Source organism: Marmota monax, unplaced genomic scaffold, assembly GCF_021218885.2.
Source record: "Marmota monax isolate L192 unplaced genomic scaffold, Marmota_monax_Labrador192_F-V1.1 WCK01_AAM20220418_F8-fsc00073, whole genome shotgun sequence".
Taxonomy (NCBI): domain Eukaryota; kingdom Metazoa; phylum Chordata; class Mammalia; order Rodentia; family Sciuridae; genus Marmota; species Marmota monax.
In genome coordinates this window covers 1,304,481-1,326,730 of record NW_026692846.1, presented here as the reverse complement: position 1 = coordinate 1,326,730, position 22,250 = coordinate 1,304,481, and the positions used below count along the sequence as shown (strand labels likewise).

The window sequence follows — 22,250 nt, the reverse complement described above, 5'->3', positions numbered from 1 at the left end:
GGAGGCTGGGGAAAAGGGTCCCACTGGGTCAGGCCTGCAGGGTCCTCTGGCCAGCCCCCTGAATCAGGAAGGATCCTAGTGAATGAGGGGAAGGCCCCGCTTGCTCGGCCAAGGAAGTTCCCCACTGGTGCTCAGCCACAGGCGAGACTGAGCTGCCCTGGCAGCCAGACAGGCAACTGTGAGGGGCTGGGACAAGGCAAGCCAGTCCCCTGAGAGCAGTTCACTAACTGCCCACCTGGCACTGCCCACCTACTTCCAGTAGGTCCAGCCTCAGCTCACCCTAGGCTCACCTGCCCCTCTGGACAACCCCTCGGCTCTGCCCAGCCCTTCCATCCCAGGCAATGTGGGTGTGGGCTACCAACACCTGCCACCCTAAGATGGCCACGGCTCCATACCTACCCACAGCTCTTCCAACCCTGACCTTCACCCCCCTTCACCCCACAGCAGTCTCTCAGGGGTTTTGCCTCCCCAGCCATTGCATCCCTGGCCCACCATGCAGTGGGGTGAACCCACTGTACACCCTGCTGCCCTGGGGGACCTGGGTACTCTGGCCTCACTTTCCCTCGGCTCACACTGCACAAGCCCCTGGCAAGTCACTGGGCCAGAGTTGCCTGTGAGGGAGACGTAAGGTCAGGGCTGTGGGAGGCTGCCCATGCCTGCCTGCGGGCCTCACCTTGGCACCCAGCGGGCAGTAACCTTTGAGGAAGTCGCTGCAGACCTCGGCCTTCCGAGACACGTAAACGTGGCTATAGGGGCAGTCACTGTTGCTGCAGATCCCCTTCAGAAAGTAGGAGCACACAGGCATCTGCGGGAGGGAGGGCAGACGGTGAGGGCCAGCGACCCACGCCCTAGCAACCACAGCCGCTCTACAGGCAGCAGCACAAGGACGCAGAGGCCCTGTCCAGGGTCCCACTGTGGCCCCCACAGGGGTGAAGTGGATGCATCCTGCTGGGCAAGGGAGCTGCTTGCTCACAGTCAGACCCCCCTTCCTAGGTGACCCAGAAGCACATCTACCCTCACTCTGTCAGCCTGAGGGGTCTTGGGGCAGGTATACTATCCCCCAAATCCCTCAATGTCCAGGGCAAGATGGCAGTCTGGACTTCCAGCCACTAACCATGGCCCAGATGCCCGGGAGTCACAGCCCACGGGGCCAGTGTTCACACAGGAGAGCCTTAGGGCCAGGCATCAAGCTGGAGATTCTCTAGCCACCTGACATGTATCTTGGAGCAGGCTTGGTCTGGCCCTGACCACAGGGTGGCACTGAAGCCTGGCAACAGGAGGGGCTCAGGGGAGATCTGAGGGCCCAGTATAGGCAGCAGGGATGACCCTGGCAGGCTGCACAGAGGTTCATGAGCCCAGCCTGACTTTCCCTCTTCCTTCCCCAGCACAGAGCCGCAGCCCCACTGACCTCTGGCCGGGGCTGCTGCTTGTTATCACCATCTGGGTTGGGAGAGGTAAGAAATGCAGTCCACCCCTCTCCCAGGGGGCAAAACTGAGGCCTTCGTGAACAGGAGCTGGGTGGGGTCACCCAGGGAAGGAAGCAGGGCATGTTTCTAAAACTTCCGGGAGACTCCCTGCTCCCCTTGTGGGCCAGACACCAGCTCCTTCCTGGGACATCTGGGGGAGTGCAGTGGTGTCACTTGCCCTGGTCCAGTATGGAGCCCACCAGAAGGCCTCAGCAGGACTTCCCTGGGACCCCCTCCTGAGGCCCTTGGGTCAGACCCCCCACTCTCACCCCCAGGGAAGTCACCTCCTTGCCCACACTGAGAGTCCTGGCTTGCCCAAGTTGCTCAGCACTGAGGCCAGCGGTGGGCTCGGGGAGCCCTCCATGGTTCTGGGGCACCCAGAAGCTGTAAAATGTCACTTTTCTAGGGTGAAATATAAGGTAGGGGCAGGAACCTGTCTGAGGGCCAAGAAGGGAAGAAAAGGCCTGGGCAGCAGCCCTGGAGCTAAGGGGGAAGGAGGGAGAAATCAAAGAAACAAAGGGTGATTTACTGAGCAAGAGTTTATTTTTAATTGTCTTTTAACTGCAGCCGCAGAGGGGAGAGGGGCTGGGGGCCCTGTTTGGGGCTGGTGGTGGTGCGGCTGCAGACAATTCCCTTAATGTGGTTTTTGATATAGAGCCCAAATTAGCTCTAATAAAAAGGGATAATAAAGCCAACTCTTACACCAAACGGAGCTCCTCCTGGCTGTCAGAGCGGGGCCGTTACCAAGAGGAAACTGCGTTCTCATTTCAATTAACCTTGTTTGCACCCTACCACGTCCACACAAATAACAATAACATTAATTCAGGGCGCTGGTGCGGGCCCACACATTAGACAGTGTGGAGTGTGCACCGGCTTTGGAGCTGGCGCTTAATGAACCCGAAACTCGACGTGAATTTCCAAATTGCTCACGACAGAGTTTCGAAGCGCGATTAGGGAGAAAAATGCTGATTCTCTCCAAGCTCCTCAAGGGGAAAAGCTGTCGGAGCAGCAGTGGGCCTTGCCCACACGCCTCCTTCAGCTGCAGCCCCACACCCAGCCCTTCCCCACACCCATGGCCAGGCTGGGTTCCCAGGGCCTGTGGGCAGGCCTCGGCATGGGGCAAGGCCCCCTGGCCTCCTGCCCCAGGCTCTGGGAGCTTTAGCCAGCATGAATCACAGACCTCAGCACTCTCAATCCTCCAGGTAGGGGACCCTCCCTGGCTTGAATAAGTCTATGGAGTCATGCAGGCCAGAACACCCGAACCCTTCCAGCCGTGGCCGCCCTATAGGTGGTCCCTTCCCAGTTCCCTGTGGCGGCTCTCCTGTCCCGTCCCCACCTCTGCCTAGGGGAACCTGCAGCCTCCAGGAGAACTCTCAAAATGCCCACTACTAGCCAAATCCAGGCCTGAGGAGGCAGGTGAGGTCTTGGTCCTGTACTCCAGGGGCACGCACAGGGCCACCTTCTCCTGTGCATGAGGCGGTGATGGAGAGAAGCCTGGCATCACTGGGGGGCCTACACATCTGGCAAGGCTGGGTGCTGGAGGGACAGGGAAGACCGACCCCTATGTGTGGTGCGTGGGACCCCCCCAAAGTCCCCAGTTAGCTACTTCAGCTAAAAGGCAGCCATGGCACCGCCCACACGTGGGGATGAAAGGCCCACAGGGGCAGGGCTGCTGGCCAAAGCTCAGGGGACAAGCAATAGCACTTACCTTCTCTTTGGACACATGGTGGGAAAAGGGACAGGTCCCATCTGTCTTCTTGCAGGTTCCCCGGACAAACCTGTGGTAGCACAGGACAGGGGAGTTGGAGAAGGCTGCCAGGGATGGAGGCAAGACCCCACACAGACTCCCTCACCCGGGGCGAAGCCAGCTGGGCACCTGGTGCACACGGCCACCTTCTCAGGGTCGTGGATGTAGGGGCAGCGCTCGCCATGGTTGCACCTGCCAAAACGGTTGTAGTACATGCAGTACTCCTTCCTCTTCTCTCTCTTCTGCCTCGCCTGGCGGATGATGGCCAAGCTGCGCTGGATCGCTCGGCTGTGGACAGCGAGAGGTTCATGAGCCCAAGGATGAGCAGTGAGCCCCACCTGCCCAGCCCCCGAGGGACGCACCTGGCATGGGAGCGGCTACAGCTGCTGGTAGGATCCATTCGGCCTGTAGCAGGGAGAGGAGAGGGTCCTATCAGGCCGCAGCCCAGCCCATCCTCTTTCCACAGTTCCACCTGGCCAATGCCCCCTCAGGGTCCTCAGCCCTGGGCTCCAGCATGGCTGCCTCCTGCAGAAGGCTGCCCACAGCCCCGCCCTCTAGGGACACAGCGTCATGGTTGGGGCCAGGCAGGGCTCCTGTTGGTGCCCTCAGAGCTGGCATGCCAGGCAGCCCCCTACAGGGGACTGGACTGCTCAGGGATAAGTGAGTGGCCTGCAGCCAGCTGGGTTTCCCAAGCCACATCTGAGGCTGGATGGGCTATCCCACCAGCTGGTTTCCGGCCACCTACAAGCCCACCCTGGCAGCCAGGCGTCTCATGGGGCAGGTCCTCAGGCCGAGGCCCTTTCCAGGCTTTGACACTGGTGGGGGTACCGCCTCCTGCCAGAGCCCCAGAGTAGGACCGGGAGGGGTTTGCTTAGACAAGGCAGTGAATGTGGACCACATGTGGCCTGGCTTTGGAAATGCAGATGGTTTGGTAGGAGCCTCACACTCAGGGGTCTGGCCCAGGTGCAAGTGTGGCTTATCACTTGCAATTTTGGAGGTACCTTTCCAGATAGTCCCTAAAATCCCAAGCATGAAGATGAGACTGAAGATCAGATCGGCTTAGCTTTTCTGAGATCATTAATATGGTGTGAGGATAGCAGTGACATGAATTGGGGTCCCCTTAGAATTAAAGGGACCGACGTGGGGGACAGCGGTCAGTGAGGAAGGGGGCCTGCAAAAGGAGGGGCCTGCCTTTTAAAGGCACAGGCCAGTCCCAGGATTGCGGGGAGGCCCAGGCAGGGCAGGGCCTACTCAGACTGTTTCCCTGGGTTCCTCAAATACGCACATGACCCTTCCCAGACCAGATCCCATTTCCTACAGGGCAGCTGCTGAAATGAATACGGTGCTAAGAGGCAGAAGTGACATCATGCAGAAATTCTGAGGGCCTGAGGTGATGACAAAACCATCTGGGGTTTTTAAAAGGGATGTTCCAGGGTGCCTAGACTCACTCAGCTAGTCCCTGCTCTCACGGCAGACTGCCAGTGCAGGTCTGGGGGACGATGCTTCAGAGCTCCCCTCCCCCAGGGCATCTGTGAGCCCATCTCCAGTGTGGCCCCTCTCTCCAGGTTCTGGCATGACCCATGGCCTCTCCAAACCTCAACTCCTTCACACCCCACTGGCTGGACCTCAGACCCTCCTTCCTTGGCATCCAGGAGTTAGTGGCTCAGCCCTTGGAGTTCCCTGGGCCATGTTGGGTGGTGCTGTCACACCCTGGCCCTCCAGAGACAACGGGAGCAAGTCAAGCACAGACTGTGCCCACCAGGCGAAGGCTGCCTGCTGCTCTGAGTTGCAGAGACCCTGAGGGAAGACTTGGCACTGCACTGCCGGAGCTCTGTGGCCCTCAGACCAGTGGGTCTCCTACCCTCAGCCTCGGCATCCCCAAGTTCAGAAAGGGCATCTCCAGGGTTAAGCAGCAAGATCCCCAGTGGGAGGGAGGAGTTCTGCTGCAGGGTGGCCCAAGCCGGGACAGCTGGGTGAGTGGGGCTGGAAATGATGCCTGGGGGTAGGGGGATGAGAGCACAAGGAGGGATGAGGGGACGGGGGTGGGGATCAACAAAGACAAAGGGGTGTGGGGGTGGGGTGGGGATGCCCAGGGTGGCCTACGTTCCCAGCTGGGGACACCTGTCCATAGGGTGGCAGTGGATGCCTGTCCAGGTGGCACAGACGCACCCTTGCACCTGCCAGCCTTCACAGTGAATGACGTGCAATTTGATAGCCTGTCAATGAGCTCTTGTTTCCTGGGCTGTCACCCAGGCTGCTGGTGACACTGGCGCCATCTGCTCCCAGTCAGGGACACGGTGGTATCACGTGCTGCCTGTCAGGACCTGAGGGGGGCAGTTTTTCCCTCTTTCCACTTTGTGCTCTTAAAAGCACGCCAGTGTGGGGCTCATAGTGGGAGTTTTGACAAGAACGGGAGGCACCTTTCCAAATGCTGCACAGTGTTAAAAATGCACACAAAGCAGAAGTAGCTCAAAACAGGCAACTGGAGGTGCAGGAAACTCAGGCGAGCCCCGACCTCGGGAGCGCGAGGTGCTGCCTCTGCTGCACATTCTAGAGAACTTCACTTTCCTGGTGCTTCCCAAAATAGACACTGGCTCCCTCCAGCACCACCCATGCCTGGTGCCCCCATCTGCTTCCTGCCTCCTGCCCATGGGCCCTCCAAGGGAACCACTGGGCACCAGGTCCTCAGTACCCCTGGCTCTCACTAGCCCTGCACAGCCTGGGGAGCACAGGGACGAGCTCACATGCCATCCCCAGGCCCACTGCCAGGCTGGCCTGTCCATTCCCAGGAAGTCAGAGGAGGAGCTACCCAAGCCGGGGCCTGCTCAGCTGAGAGCACCTGCAGGCCTGGGAAGAAGACCAAAACAGCAGAGGGCGCCCCAGGGACAGGCAGCAAGGGGCAGGGCCTCAGTGACCCAGCAGCTTTTGACTCTGGGGGCAGCAGTTGGCAGGGCCTCCCTCATGTGCCCTTCTATGACCTCGTGGCACCTAGGAGGAGTGAGAAGGGCACAGACGAGGAGCCACAGAAAGCCCACTTGCCCAGAACACGCGACAGGTAGTCAGCAACCAGGTGGGGACCACAACCTGCTTCTGCCTCACTTGACCCACAGGTCTGGGAGCTCAGAACAATCCCAGAGCCAGCCCTGCCTCCAGCGTGAGCCGAGCCTGAGCCCAGCAGCTCTACCGACAGACCTGGCACTTGTACCCACTGCAGAGACGGCCAGGCTCTTGGTGGCCCCAGCATAAACCAGTCAGCTGAGGATACAGGTTCCAGGCCAAAGTATGTGGGAAGGAGTCTAAGGGTTGTGCCCTTTGGGTGGAAGGTGGGCCAGGGAGGGAGGGGATTAGCTAAAGCAACCCAGGGCAACCAGGAGCAGATGCTGACTATTCTTGTGGACCCAAAAGGGCAGCTGAGAGGGGAGAAGGAATCCCTCTCCCTCCAAGGAGGGCTACACTTTCTTGTTGAAGTCAAAGTTTCGCTGACACCAGGGGAGGAAATTTATTTCTTTAATTATAATTCACCTAAGTGGGCCAGTCAGCAGCAGCCCACAGCTGGGGACCATCCACCTTCCTCCTCACAGTGAAGTGGGGGCCATGCAGGGGTCCAAGCAGCTGGAGCTGCCCCGGTCGCCCGCTACTTCCCTGTCTACTACCTCCTTGGAAGGGTGTGGCTTTGTCAGGCCGCCTCTGCCCGTTTGCCCCACACCCCTTCCCAGGAGGGAAGGCCAAGCCCAGGACTGCCCCCAGTGGCTGCCAAGGCTGGTCTGCAGGACATGAACAATCACAGCCCTGCTTGGTGGAAGGCCATGACCCCCGACCCCACCACCTGCAGCCTGCAGGGAGGAGGCCCTGGGACCCGCCCTGCTCTCTCCTGATGCTCCCTCATACAGCTGGGCTCCACAGTGGCAGGCTCTGGGTGGCTGCCAGGACAGAAGAGTGCCAAGCCAGAGCAGAGGCCAGTGGGCAAGGGTGCCCGGGACAGACTGTCCACGGCCTGGTGATGTCAGGAGCTCTGTGGCCACCAGGGCTCTACCATGTGTGCAAGTGGGAAGGTGGATTCTGCGAGCTCAGCATTTGGCCCGGGGGTCCTGGGAGCAGGAGGCAGCTTCCCAGTGAGCAGTGACAGCCCAGCCCTCCCTCCCCAAGCTCCACCAGCCTCAGGGCAGCAGCCTAGCTTCAGTAAAGGACACCACTCCCCTGCTGGCCTTCAGATCTCTCCCAGCCATCTTCTGTGGCCATGAGGGGATGTGAGGAGTCAGGACAGTGGGTACAGCCCCACCCCACAGTCATACCCAGTGCAGCACATGTGGGCAGCAGGACCCAGCCACAGGATGGTGCTGGGGCCTGAGGTCAGGACCCTGAGGAGAGTCCAGAGGAACCACTGAGCCCTGGTGTGAATGTTCTGGTCCAGCAATGGCTACACAGCAGGGTCCGGGCACAGAGACTACAGCAGGGCCAGAAATGCTGCTGCCAGTAGGCAGTGGTCACTCCTTCAGCAGGCATGGCTCTGGGGTCAGAAGTGACCAGAGTGGGCACTCAGGGTGATGAGAGGACCTGTACCCCAACCCAAGGCAGCATCCCCTTGGTGGTCAGAAGACCTGGTCACTGAACACTGGAAGAGTGAGGCAGAGGTGAGACCATAGGCGCGGACAGAAGAGAACTGGCCCAGGGGCGGAGCAGAGCCAAGCCCTCTGGAGAATTTACCTGGCTCTTCCCAGCCCAAGTGCCACTGTCAGGAACCACCTCCCCAGTACATCCTGGCTAGAAAACTGGCAGCTTGGAAGCCCCTGGGCCCTGGAGACAGGACCTGGGAACACAGTCGGGTGGGAGCAGCCAGGGGGGCCAGCTTCTGGGAGGAAGGCTCCCTTATATCTGCCTTGCCCGCTGCAGATGATGCCTTGGGCACCCCACTACCTCCTGGGATGAGCCTCTTCTTCCCCCAGCCCTTCTGGTGGGTAGGTGGGGCTGTTGGGTCCCAAGGCTGGCCTATAATCCTTTTTTTGATGGACGAGGAGGTAAAACTGAAACCAAAACATTCCTCTAGCTAATTTATGCAATGATCATGTCCAGAGCACTTCCTTTCTCGTGCCCGTCTCCTGGGCAGGGAGGTTTGGACCTGTGGCAGTTGGCAAAGAGGCATGAGGCCCCAGGTGCTCGCCCGCCCAGGCGTGCTCCCTACACCTGGCTTATCTCCTGTCCATGAGCAAAGCTCACGGAAAACCAGAGGCTGCTCGGCCAAGCGAAGAGGCAGGCGCTGGCCTTCCCAGGGGATGGCAGGGCTGCAGGCCTCCCGGCGCCCTCCCTGCCATGCTGTCCCATTGGCCTACCGAGGCTGGCACATATACAAGAGGAGAGCTCGTCCAGCTGGGCTGTGCTCCCCTGGGGAGCACCGTGAGCTCCAGGCCTGAGGGAGGCGGCTGGAGCTGGTGGAGGCCTTCACAGACAAGCTGGCCTGCAGTACCCCATCACATGCTCCCCAGTGCCCAAGATGGCCCTGCTGCCCCCATCACCTGGCCGGCTGGAGGTCTTAGACAGCTTGTTGGCAGACACCTTGTACATCACTCCTCCAATGCAGCGGTAGCCTTTGCCCCACCGAGGGGACCCAGGTGGGGCTTTCCCGCCCCCGGTCACAGTAGGACGCAGGCGGTTCAGCACCAGGGACCTGCAGAGACAGCAAAATGCCCATCAGACGGGACCCAGGAAGGCTTGGAGCTTTGGTGGTTAATGCCAAGGTCAGGGAGGCCAGGCCAGCCTAGAGCACTTGCTGCTTGGGACAACCTGCAGTCAGGGCAGTCCTGGGCCAGGAGTCCAGCCACCAGGCCTCTGTCCCCTGCCCCTTTGCAGGGGTGCTTTTGTGGCCGCAGGGAATTCTGACAAGAAGTAACAGAAGGTGGTGTTGCCCAACCTGGCTGGGAACCTGGGGGTCCCCTCGGGGCGATGGGGAAGGCCCTTCCCTTGGACACAGTTAGCCTGGGCTGGCCCCCAAACTTCAGGGAGGACAGTTGCCAGGGTACCGACATCATCTTTTTTTTTTTTTTTTGTACCAGGGATTGAACCCAGGGGCACTCGACCACTGAGCCTCGTCCCCAGCCCTATGTTGTATTTTATTTAGAGACTGGGTCTCGCTGAGTTGCTTAGCACCTCGTTTTTGCTGAGGCTGGCTTTGAACTCGCGATACTCTTGCCTCAGTCTCCCAAGCCACTGGGATTACAGGAGTGCGCCACCTCGCCTGGCGGTACCTACATCTTGATGGGATGCAGGGAATGGCCTGGTCACTTGTCACCTGTAGAGGGCATCACTGAAGTCTCTGCCAAGGCTGGTGGCCCCCTTTCTCAGACCTGCCCCAGAGGTAGGAGTGCCACTTGTCCTTCCCTTCCTTGTCCCTCTCCCTGAGAGAGCCCTGCACCAGGGCCTGTGGGGCAGCTGGCAGACCCAACCAGGTCAGCCATCTGGGGAAAGAGTTCCCTGGAGGCCACGGGCTCAAGAGTCCCGGAGCAGCCACAGGATGAGCGGAGCGCAGGCCAGGAGGAGAGATGTGGGCTAGAAGGACCTCCAGTCCCAGTGGCCGCCCTACTCCCTTCCTAGCCCCATCCTGCCAGACGCCCCGCATTCCCCAAGGGAAACCAGAGCGCAGACCAAGATGGGGAAAGGCTGTGATGACACCACTCTGAGAGAAGGCTTCTGCAGCTGCCCAGCAGCCCAGCAGCCTCTGCCCAGCTGTGACAGGAGCAGGCTCTCCCCGAGGAGAGGACTCAGTGCCCAGCAGCCAGGTGAGCCCAGGGGCCTGGCACAGAGACCAGTTGACTCAGGAAGCATTTCAAAAGTGAGGTGTTTCCACAAATCAAGCCTAGATTCTATATGTGCTCAGGCTCTGCTTGGGACACAACACGACCATCGACTGGTTATGTGGCACCCCGTGGCAAGTCTGGGCCATGGGCACAGTTGTATTTTTTTTTTTTTTAACCACTGAGCTACATCCCCAGCCCCCGCTTTTTTGAGACATAGTCTACGTTGCTGAGGGCCTCGCTAAGTTGCTAAGGCTGGCCTCAAACTTTCTATCCGGGCACAGCTATCTATCAACAGAGTCCAAGGCAGCCTTCACATCAGCTCAGGGAGCAGTCAAGGGGACAGCTCAAGTGGGAGGGAAGGTCAGTCAACCCAGGAATGTGCAGGGCTATGCCCTTCCCACCGGCCCTCACTGTCCTGAGGGAAGCAAGCTATGAAAAATGCTCCCCGTGGGGAGTGCCTGGTTCTGCAGTTGTAGGAGACCCTTCCCCAGTCATCCAGGCCAAGGAGGAGTGATCTCAGACTGGGGCTGCTGAGGAACAGCAGGTGGGTCTCACTTGCTTGGCTGGACAGGTGAGTTGTAGATGGCCTGGTCACAGCACTCGCACACAGCTCACCCTGCCACCCATGGGAAGCCACTCAGAAATGTGGGTGCTGAGGGGTGCAGCAGCCCTGTTCTCAGACTACTGCTGTCCCCTGAGCTCAGCACCACTGTCTCTGTGGACCTTGGTCTCTCAATCTGCAAGCTGGGGTAACTCTCACTAGCTGGTGGCCTCTGTGGCCCCATTAGAGAGATAATGTGAGCGAAGTGAGCGAGCACTCTGGGGACCAAAGCTGCAGTGTAAGTACAAACAGGCAGGCAGGCCGCGGAAGGCACTTGACCCAGTTTCCCTTAATTAAAATTCAAGTTTACGAACACTGGTCTTAGAGGGAAAGAGTCCAGCCAAAGGGCACCCATCACATGTTCCTGTCGTTCCCCCAGGGTTCTGTCTGGGCAGGAGAGAAGCACCTGCTGGACCCCTGTGCCCTTCCAGGGCAGGGTAAAGTGGGCCAGACCCCAAGCTCCAGGTTCCCATCAGACTTCGGAACCCCATGGGCACCGGCCCTATACCCTGGGATTGCACTAGGGGCTGAGTCACGAGGAGTGGCGGCCATAACACGAGAGGTCTTCTCCCATACCAGAGCCCTGCTGGTACTGGAGGCTCAAAGCTGGGTGCCACATGAGTGATGTCTATCTTGATCCCAAATCCTGAGTCCAAAACTGAGCTCAGGGGTCTGGCAGGCCCCTAGGACTGCCCTGGCCCCCACTACCCAGAATCCCTAACTGTCTCACTGCCCAGAGTCCCTAGGTATACCATTTCCCCCCTCCCCACCAGGCCAGTCACATCTCTGCCTCTTGGGCCCTGACCTGGGATCCAGGCAGGTCCTGCCCTCACAACAACCCTTCCAATCACCCCCTTCTCCCAAGCATGGCTGTTTGTCCCTGGCCACCAGAAAACATGAGGGACAGGAGGCAGCCAGACCTGTGCCCAACCGCTATCCAAGGCCCAGCCCTGTGAGAATTCATCTGTAGAAATGTGTCCCAACTGAGGACCCCGCCAGGCCTCTCTCCAGAGGTGTCCTGGGGCAGGTACTGAACCTGTTCTCCACCTGGCCCTCCCTAAGGGCAGCTGCATAGGCAGAGCCCGGCACTAAGAGCAATGTGACGAAGCCACAGGGTCCCTGCCCCACCAGCAGGACAGGGAGGGGTTTCCCCAGTAACATGAGTCTCTGCCCATGAGGCCTACAGAGGGCCCACCTTGAGGAAGCCAGGAGCCAGCGAGGGGCCTGGGCCAGGTGGCGGTAGGTGGAGGATCAGCTTCGTAGAGGACAGCTTTCCACCCTCTGTCCAGAGCCAAGTTCTTAGTCATTCCATATGCTTATTCTTAAAGACAATCATGAGCAACCCATCTGTCCCCCTCTGTTCCCTCCTAAAATCCACTCCCTGGATTTTGAATGTAGCTACAGGACATCTGTGGACCCATGTGGGCAGACCAGAGGGGTGGCAATCCCCAGCCGAGGATCAACATGCCTGTGGACCCACGTATGGGAGCAGCAGTGGAGCTTAGGCCTCCAGGGGATGGGGACAGGGCTGCCCACTGCTCGGCTCTCCCAGAAGCCCAGGAGCCTTGCATGGAGCACTCGCACTTAGGAAGCTGATGTGGGCAGCCCCTGGGGAGGCCTGAGGTCAGGAAGGGCTGCATGGGCTCGCCCTCTGCCCCTTCCCACACCTCTCCATCAGCCCTACTGGCTTTTGAGTCTGCAAGGCAGGGTGCGGGGTGGGGCCTTGTAGCTTTTCACTGCCATGGGTGTCACAGCACTCCAGTAAATTGTCACCCTAATGGAGAGGACAGCCTTTAGAAACGAACTGTACAGAGAAGAGGGGATAGAATTAATGAGATAATAGCGGGGCCAAGGACCCTGCGAGCGCCTGCCCTCACGGCACCGCTCTGTAATTCCTTTTCTGCAACGGAGCCGCAGATCTAAAGGCTTCTCCCATCCGTCCGGCAGGCCCATGCCGCCAGGAAATTTCATTAACGCTGGAAAATAGGAAAGGTATTAAGCGTGGATAATGAAGGCCAGGGAGGGAACAGTGCCTTAAGATAGTCTTCTTCCTCGCCTTTGTAATGGGAGGCATGAACTTTCCCTTCAAATCCATTTCTAATCCATTTGAAATACTACAGCAAATTATCTTTCCTTCAGCCCGAAAGCGGCCAGCCAATTTACTCCGAATAGAAGTGACAATGCCCCAGGATTTATCACCATAACCTTGACTACACCGGGGTGAGGCTGGGCCTCCCCTCTCCCCCTGGGGGGGCACAAAGGACGGACAGGGTGGGGGGAGATAACATTTCAGATGAAAAGTGGTGGTGGGGGGAGAAAGACACACAGGCACACACGCCACAAAACTAGGTCTGCAGAAAGATTGCGTCCACTCCTCAGAAGCACTGGCAACTTCCAAGAAAGAGGCTGTTCAGGACAGAGGGGCAGCTGAGCCTGGCTCTTACTTCTGAGGGGTCTGGGCAGGACAGAGGGAGGCTGTCCTTGAGGCCATTAAGTTCTACTTAGCCCAGAAGTCATCTCAGTGCATCCCCGATGTATCTGCTGGGTCCCTGAGCGCAGGTCCCAGAGTGCCCACTTGCTGGGCTCTCACACGCTCCAACCCACACTTGGGTTTAAGGGCCAACACCGGACACCATGCTCTGCCCTCCCTGAGGGCGCCACTGGGGAGGGTCAGCATAGCCTCCAACACAAGATGCCAGGGCTCCCTGTGTGGCTGAGGCAGGGACTTACCTGAGACTCGCACCTCTTGGACACTGACATGCAAGCATGCTGGCCTGAGACCAGACTGGCGGCCTCTTGGGCAGGGCATGGGAGTGCCCACCAGACGAGCAAACAGCCTCCACACGCTGCAGCAGTATACGCCCATGCATGCACACGTGCACCCCAGGGGTGGCTCCCGCACAGTAGCAGCAGCAGCCTGAGGCTTGGTGGACACTCACTTGATGAACAGCGGCTCCTCCTGAAGGCTTCCACCTGCCCCCCTGCAAAAGTCAGCCCTCCAGGGAGTCTGGCCCCTCTGCATCTCAAGAGTCTACGCAACAGCCTCTAGGCCCCGTGCCTTCTCTGTGCATGCGATCCAGCCTCGGGACTGACGAGAGAAAGAACCCTCTCCTAGAGACCAGCCTACTAGGACGGGGTGGGGGGTCAGTGGCTGATTCAGGTACAGGTGGTAAAGGGGCCAAGAGGGCCTCTAGGAGACTGCAGGCAGGGCAACAAGGTGGACTCGGGAGGCACAGGCCACAGGCAGGCAACTTTCAAACTTGGATGCTGTGTCCCATGCTGACCAGATTCAATAGCACTTCAAACAAACACTGGAGACCAGGTGGGCACAGATCCTCCAAGAATAGGGCTGGGCCCTAGAAAGTGGGCCTCTCAAGAACCAACCCCTCATCTGGCCCAAGGCCCAGATGTAGGAACCAGGGTCATTCAGCACTGGGGCCAGGCCAGGGAGGGGAGCGGATGGGAGAGACCTGCGGCACCACAGGGACAGGGGCTGGATTTCCTTCCTGCGCACAAGGCTACATACAGTGCCGTGGGCAAAGGAAAACTGGACGTTGGGAAGAAAACGGAGACAGGCATCCTGCCAGCCCCCTCAGTGAGGAGCCCCCACCCAGGACTTGGCTTCTCCCAGCCCTACTCTGGATCCCGCTGTTATCCAGCACCCTCCAGTCTTACCTGTTAAGAAGATAGAAATGCCTTGCTGTCCCCCTCCCCTGCCCTCCTCTCGCCCTGGATCACTCCCCTCCCTCACAAACTCACCCCCAACCCCAGAATCTCAGCCTGGCTCTGCTGAGGGCCGACCATGCAAAGCCCCCAGGATCAGCCCAGGCTTCCGCACCAACTGCACGGCTGCCAAGCAGCCTCGGCCGACAATGCAGAGCCAGCCTGGCCTCTCCTGGGCAGGCTGAGGTCCCTACTCTGCTGCACAGCTCCTGGGCGGGGGGGGGGGGGGGTTCCCCAGCTCAGAACTTGCTCTGACCATTGGTATGAAACTACATGTTTGATCGAGTCCCCTCAAACCCTGCAGTGGGTCCCCTCATTGTCACAAGGCCCTGTGGGCTTGGACCTTGGGTCTTCCCTGGCGACTGCTTCTATCCCCTCCCACCAGTCCAGAATGCCAGCCCCCTGCAAAGTTCCACATCCTACAAAGTACTGTGCCCCCTCCTGGCACTGGCCGGTTGCACACATGGTGTGCCTGCCTGGTGTTCTGAGCAGGTCTGAGCCCAAGCTCAGGAGCCACGGCCTGTGGGAAGCCTTCCCTGATCCACGATGAGCATGGGACCCTCAAGCCTGGGGGGCTGCCCAGCAGCCACAGCCTGTTGCCAGGATTCCCTGAAGCCTGGCCATGTCTGCTGGGTGCCTGCCTGTGCCATGAGGCTTGCAGACAGCTCTATAAGCTGTGCCAAGGGGACAAATGCTGGTTGTGGGGCAGGGCCTGGGGACGGCTGTGGATACCACCCCTAGGGCTCCCATAACCTCTGGGGAGAGGTGGACAGCAGGGGAGGGATCTGTCACAGGCAGGGCAAAGGGAGACAGGGATGAGGCCGGCTTGCTCGGCAGAAGCCAGCAGTGATGAGGCAGTGAGGGACACAGCCTGGCAGCACAGGCTGAGCACACAGGGGGCGGTGGGATGGAGAGAAGGACAGGGGTTAGAGGGTGCACAGGGCCAGGAACTAAAGCCTCCAAGTAGGGTGCTGACCCCAATGTGGTTGGTTGGGGAGGGGTAGTGCATGGGCTGCAGAGCCAGTTGTCCCCTAAGCCAGGGCACTCTGGCCACTGTTGACAATGCAAGAGATGGGCAGGCCAGCGGGGGAGCAGAGAAAACGACCAGGGAAGCATTTTTCAGGAAATGGAGCACGGTTTTTGAAGCTCGAAGCTGAGCTAGCGGGAGTGCGCAGTCAGCAGAAGAGGCAGCTCGCACGGCGAATCCCCAAGTAGGTCAGGCGAAGCCGCCGTGACAGGCACTAAACTGCTTAGCGGGGCTTTCCACCGGAAACGACGACGGCCCACCATACTGCTCAGCCAGGGAGGGCGAGCATAGGCGAGTGTGTGCATGATATTGTGTGTGTGCACGCTGAGTAGGTGTGGCGTGTGTGTGCACGTGCAGGTGTGCGTGTGAGTAGTGGGGTGGACCGGCTCGCCGCCTCCCTCTTGCTGCACAGCACGGCCTCACACGCCCCAACTAGAGGACTCACCTCAGCAGGTCAAGGCCACGCGACCTGGGGCAGTCCAATACCCTAGGTCCCTGGATGAGGACAGTCCTTCAGGGGAGGGCCTGGCAGGGCAGAGGCAGGAGGTTAGGGTGACTAAGCAGGCTCGGTGCTCTGGGGACCCATTGACTATGTGCCCATGGACCAGGCCTGCCTCTGCATTACCGAGCTGAAACCTGATGACTCAGAGGACACACGGGCATGAATTCATGATGGCTATGGCCTCCTGACCTCAAAAAACCTTACTCCATCTGCCACTTAACTGCCGCCTCTTGTGCCCAGCCCACCATGCCCTAAAGCCCATGGCCAAACCAAGAGGACACGGCAGCTCCTGCTCCAAGGCTACAGGACCTGACTGAGGACTGCTCAGGCTGCACTGGGCGGCCTCAGGTCCACCCATGGCATTTGTGTGGAGGCTGTCCAGCAGCTCAGCTACCCAAGACAAGCCTCTAGCAGGTGGGCAACAGGGCCACAGGCCTATGTGGGAGTTGAGACGGCGCTGGAGTCCTGGGGCCACATTGAGGAAAAGGGCCTGCAAGCCTCCAGGCATCACCCCTACAATGGGATGATGTGATGCCAGGCTCACAGTGGCAGGCAACGGGCGACCCAGGCCCAGTGCTAAGCAGGGAAAGGAGGCCACGGCCTGGGCTCTGGCAGGTTGGCCGCTGGAAAGGGCTGCAGGCAGGTGTGTGTGAGGACACAGACTGAGCCAGGGCAGCGGGCAGCCTGCTGGGCTCCTTGGCAGGGCTCTACTGCAGCACCTCGGACCTCCTTCGGGTGGGAGGGAGGAACCCACTCCCACCCCCACCCCCACCCCCACCGTCGCTCCCCCGTGGTGAATAACAACGATTCAGGGCCCCCCCATCCCAGCTGGCGTGGTGGTGGGCGATACTAATTGCACTGCCTCCATTACAAACGCTGCTGCTCCATCATGAGGGACCGGGACTATTCTATGTATTTTATGTGCTCACATCTATTCAATTGGTATTTCGATCAATGGATGCATTACAAGCTTTCCCTTTAAGAGCCTAATAAACAACAAGATGGAAAGTAAAATTCTCCATAAAATGACACTTTTAAAAATCCATTTCAGCTGAAGCTATTGGTGCTTTGTACGTCAACTGCAAAAAACAGGTACTGCTGGACCTTAATGGCCCTACTCCAGAAAGCAGAGTTCAGCTCCATGGGCAGAAAGCTGGGGCCCTGTGGCCGGTGCACTCGCCCTCTGCGGGCATGGCTGGCATGGGCCCTGGACAGTGCCCTCAATCGTCTGTACTTAGTGCCACCCAGGTTTCCTGGCTGCTGACCCAGAACCCACTTGACGTGTGCAGCTCATGAGGGGCAGGGCTGGGCCTGGTGTCCAAGCGGGTTCACAGCGACACTCTCCTGACCTGTGAAACAGATCTCCTAGGATCAGACAGCAAATCCAGCTGGCTGCCCGGACGAGGTGATGACCTCAGTAGGCCCTAATGCAGCCAGGAAGCCTTGCCACCACACATGCAGGGAAGGCCTATGAGGCACAACAGAGTGCATTAGATTCAGAGGGTGAATAGGTGGCTGATCGAAAAGTAAAGACACGTGGAAACCCACAGCCTCCTGGCATCAGCAAGACCCGGGTGGAACACGCAGGGAGATCTCCACAGCGGGGGTGAGAGGCTCACAGAGAGAAGCCCAGCACAAGGCTGCTCCTGAGGTACTGAGAACACGAGGCACATGCAGTGAGGCTCGGCCTCCTAGGACCTTGCCCAAGTGGGTGAGATGGCAAGAATTAGAGCACATGCTGCTGGTTTGGAGGATGGTTGCTGGGGAAGGCTGAGGTCAGGACCCAACATTCCTGAACTTCACCTGGAAGAATAAACATCCAGGAATCACGAAGAACATAGATCAATGAGTCTATGGTAAGGATGGGAAGGCCAGAGACAGCCCTAACATCCTGTACCTGGGTGAGAGCTGATACCCCTGCACTTGGACAGGTCAGCCTCATTTCAACAGACTATCTCCGTGAGGAAACAAAAGAACCTTGAACCACACCTACTTCTGGTCACAAGCAAAAATTAACTCAAGCTGGGCGCCTATAATCCCAGAGGCTTGGGAGGCTGAGGCAAGATCCTCAAATTCAAAGCCAGCCTCAGCAACTTAGTGAGGCCCTAAGCAACTCAGTGAGACCCTATCTCTAAATAAAAATATAAAAAATGGTTGGGGATGTGGCTCAGTGGTTAAGTGCCCCTGAGTTCAATCTTGGGCACCAAAAAAAAAAAAAAAAAAAAATAACAACCCCCCCCCCCAAAAAAAAAAAAAAAAAAATCCAAAAGGATCACAGGAGGTTTAAATGTGCATGTTCCAATAACCTTGTCTAGGCAAATATTTCATATGCAGAATACAAAAGCACTATTTGTGAAAGAAATGATCAATAAACCAGACATCATTAAAAAGCAAGTCTTAGCAACGGGGTGTGGCAGTAGAGTTCCTGTGAGAGAGGACTGTGTCCATGATACACAACGAACTCCAACAGATCAATAAGGCGAATGTGAAGAGAAACAAAGGATCCGAGAGGCGCTGGCGCTCCCCCAAAGAGCACAGCCGTGGAGCACTGAGCGTACGAAAACATGCTCAGCATCTCTTGCTCATCAGGAGACACCAAGTAAGACCTCTGTGCAATGCCACCACACATCACCAGCAGGACTCCACCAGGAAAGACGACCTAGAGGAGCTGGCCAGGGCCCTGGACCCCTCAACAGTTGCGCTGGAGTGACCAAGGCTGAGACATCACCAAGGGAGACCAGCGGGCTCAGCATCCCTCCCGGAGGCAGCAGCTCCACAGGAACACAGCTCCTCGCCACCCAGAGACATGCCCAGCTGAAGGCACCCTGCACCCGTCAACAGCAACACAGACACACAATGGCCCATCTGCACAGCGGGGCACAACCCAGCTGGCAGGGAAGGTCCGTGCCACACTGCACACCCAGCGCCTAGAGACCCAGGCTGGGGGGTGGGCCCGGGCTGCCCACTGGCTTTCTGTTGAGGCTCTCCTGGCTGCAGGCAGCGCCTTCCCTCCCACTGCTCTCACGGGACTGCCCCTCCTTGTGGGCATCATCTCTTCCTCTCCTCACAAGCAGCCACTCAGCTCGATGACAACCACACACACCTGACTGATCCTTACCTTTATGCCTCCTGAAGACCTCATCTCAGAGACAGTCAAACCAGGGTCTGGGCTTCAGCACTTAGGGGCTCTGGTGAAGCACAATCCAGTGCACAGCAGTGTTGGGCAACGGGAACAGCCATTTTGCTCCCACCCTATGCTTCCACGACTGTACACTCTGGGGCCCCAGAGGCCAGAGGCACTGGGGCTGCTGCAGCACCCAGCTGGCAGGAGGAAGCTGCTCTGAGCACCAAACACATCAGTCTCTGAGCAAGCCGACTTAGTGCAGGGAAAAAGCAAAGAGCTTCCAGCGTGAATCCTCACACACAGAAAGACAAAAGGACCACTGAGGAACAGGACCCAGGGACATCCTCAGCACCGAAAGGGCACTACAGATCCGCAGGGAGGAGGCAAGCCAGAGACAACAACGAACCTGAGAAAGGCTATGAGCCAAACTAAAATAAAGCCCGGGACACACTCTCCTCTGCTCGCTGTCCAAGCACTGATGTGTCTGAAAGGCATGCCTGGCCTGGCCGTCCCTAAACCAGTGAATGCCCAGGCCACCAGGCCCATGCAGTGGCCCAGTCAGTGAAGAGGCCACCTAGGCCCCCATAAGAATAAGGAAGAACAGAGGTTCAGATCTCAAGACCAGGCCCCAGGTGGACGGCAGCAGGTGGCCCGGCTGTGCCACCTCTGCATCCAGACAGGGGGCACATAATTTATGGGGGCTTCTCAGTGAGACCCCAGCCCTGTTCTGCACTCTGCTCCACAGGCATGCACACAAGGGCCATCCTGGCACCTGCTGGCACTGCGGGGCAGTGGCTGCTACGCCAGCCCCTGAGCAAGCGGGAGCCAGGATGGAAGGGCTGTGCCACCAGCCAACCTCCCAGGAACCCCCCCCCCCGGTCCCCCCAGGCCCAGCACTGTGGAGTTGGGGAACAGTGGGGAGGGCTGAGGCCACAGGCCTGCATCTCCCTTCTATCCCAGGCTGACCACAGATGGGCCTGTGCCTTGGAGCCCCTGTCCCACCCAGGCCCACCCTCTCAGACCCGAGGGGAGGAGCGGGCCATAATTTATGCTCCCCGCCTGTGCTTTATGGCTTTCTTAATTCGGCTCCTGCTACTATTAATGTAGTTAATGCTGAGATTATATCTATTTTGTGGCGTCGGGCAGTGATTTATTCAAGCCATTTTTCCGGTGGAGGCTCCCACGCTGTTAAATCAAGCGCCTTGCCAATTAAGTGCTGACTTGGGAAGTGGACGCAATCTTAACAGACATCCCACCGCAAATTACACTGGGGGCTGCCGGCTCTGGGGAGTGGACGGGCAGCCACAGGCACCCTGCTGACTTGGGGAAAGCAGCAAAACAACAGGCCTGGCTGGACCCCAGTCCGCCTGCACCTCAGGAAACACCCCTAACCTGACTCCTTAAAACTGCCCCAGGTGGCACATGACACAGATAAGAGACTCCAACAGCGTCGGGGCTGGGGGAGGGTGGCATGGAAGGAAGAAGCCTCAGGAGCCAGGGGCAGGAAGCCCACCTCCCTCATGGGCACAAGGAGAGACCCCTCACCAAGGGCCCCTAAACTGTGGGAGGGGAGTGGAGACAGGTGTCACTGAAGTACCATCTCTGAGGACACAGCAATATGAGGGGGGAGAGGAGAGGCAAGGTAGAGAGATGGAGAAGGACAGCCCAAGGAAAGGACCTCGCCCCATCTCCCAGGGGCCCAGTGCCCCGCGGGAACCTCGTTCCCTCCTCCATCCCACTATGTCATGACCCTGGCACCCTCCTACTCAACAGTGCACAGCGGGACCCTGGTAGCCCACCTGAGCCCTGCAGTATGGCAGGCAGCACGTGAGCCTGTCCCCTGAAGTGCCGTGCTCCCCCAGGCCCTGGGCATGGCCATACCTGCCTGCCAGTCAGACCCTGGTCCCAGGCCTGAGAGGTGAAGCGATGAGGTGATCAGCTGAAGGGTTGATATATGTGAGGAGTTAGGTATGATATTGATTATTTGAACAATACTTTACTACCACCTCTAAAACCAGGGTAAAAGTGCCACTTAAAATGGTATTTAATGGAGTAGAGCAGCCAGGTGGCACTGTGACGAGGGCAATTTGTCTCCTGCTGTCAGGTTGGTGCCTCCACTCTCCTCTACTCCAGGTCTCAAAGGACCCTCCTACTGGATCAGTGGGGTTGGGGAGGCAGTCGGTGGACTCCCCTCAGGCTGTGGGCCGCTCCCCACAAATCCCACAGGAGAGACCTAACGGGCACTTCTGGGCACTCCTTGCCAACCACCTTGGGCCAGATGAAAGCGCACACCTGCCAGCTCTGGCACTGCGTTTCCCAGGGCCCATCCCTGTGGGTTCCTGCAGACCACAGGAAGGCCACATGTTGCCTGTGGCTTTGCTGTGGCAGTGTCTCACAGGGCCTTCCTTAGTCTTGCCACTCAGGGCTTACCCACAACAGGGACAGGGATGCCCATCCACAGCCAGACCCAGAAGTCACACCTGCCTGACTTTGCGATGCTCCTCCTGGAGGCCAGCCTAGAGGCCTGCAGCAGGACCACAGCTGCCCACAAGCCAATGAGAAGGGCCAAGACGTCACTCTCCAATCCCATGGATCAGAGTCCATGTGCTGTACACAGGGCTCAGGAGTGGGTGCCATAGTCAGCCCCTTCGAGGGCAGCCCCTGTGGGTACAATGAGAATCTCCTCACCCTTGATGGATGCCCCAGTCCCTCGCTACCAACCTAGCTCAGCAGGGATTGGGTGGACAGTCGGGGTGGGAATCAGGGAATACATGGGACTGCAAGGTTCCAGCCAGAGAGGACAGGGTGGGTGGGCCTGGGAGGAGCGGAGCGTGGAGCCTAGGCTGTCCCTCAGGCCTGCACTCAGGAGCGCTGCGGCAGGAGTGCGCCTCTGCTGGGGAGCCCCACCTCCCCCGCCCAAAGCACACTCCCCAGGAACACTGGGAACGGCCCGCGTCCCCTGCTGGGGCCACAGCACCCGAGTACAGCTGGATGCAGAGAGAAGAGAGAAAATGAGGCCACAGAGGAAAGTGACATGGTGGAGCAGGAGCAGGGCCAGAGAAATGAGCAGAAAAGACAGACAGGCAGACGCCAAACACACAGCACAGAAACTGAGCCAAGAGAGGGCCTGGAAGACAGATAGGAAAGGGGCAGCAGAAGACAGAGGCCATGCAGAAGGCCTCAGGGCAGAGTTCAGGGCAGGGAAGAGGCACGGGCATGAGTCTTTGTGGGACTGTTGCTCCCAGCACCTCCAGTGCCCTCCAGGTGCCCTC

The 22,250-nt window shown here is 58.7% G+C and overlaps 1 protein-coding gene across 1 annotated transcript in view; it reads right to left on the bottom strand.

Annotated features, from left to right (window-relative positions):
• Zc3h3 (zinc finger CCCH-type containing 3) overlaps window positions 1-22,250 on the bottom strand; it is an 83,399-nt gene that overhangs the window by 17,628 nt on the left and 43,521 nt on the right. The window contains exons 5-9 of the mRNA XM_046449035.2: window positions 8,724-8,875; window positions 3,576-3,618; window positions 3,343-3,501; window positions 3,175-3,244; window positions 674-805 (exon numbers count right to left, since the gene is read on the bottom strand). Of these exons, the coding sequence (XP_046304991.2) occupies window positions 674-805; window positions 3,175-3,244; window positions 3,343-3,501; window positions 3,576-3,618; window positions 8,724-8,875 (556 nt within the window). The remainder of the gene's footprint in view (window positions 1-673; window positions 806-3,174; window positions 3,245-3,342; window positions 3,502-3,575; window positions 3,619-8,723; window positions 8,876-22,250) is intronic.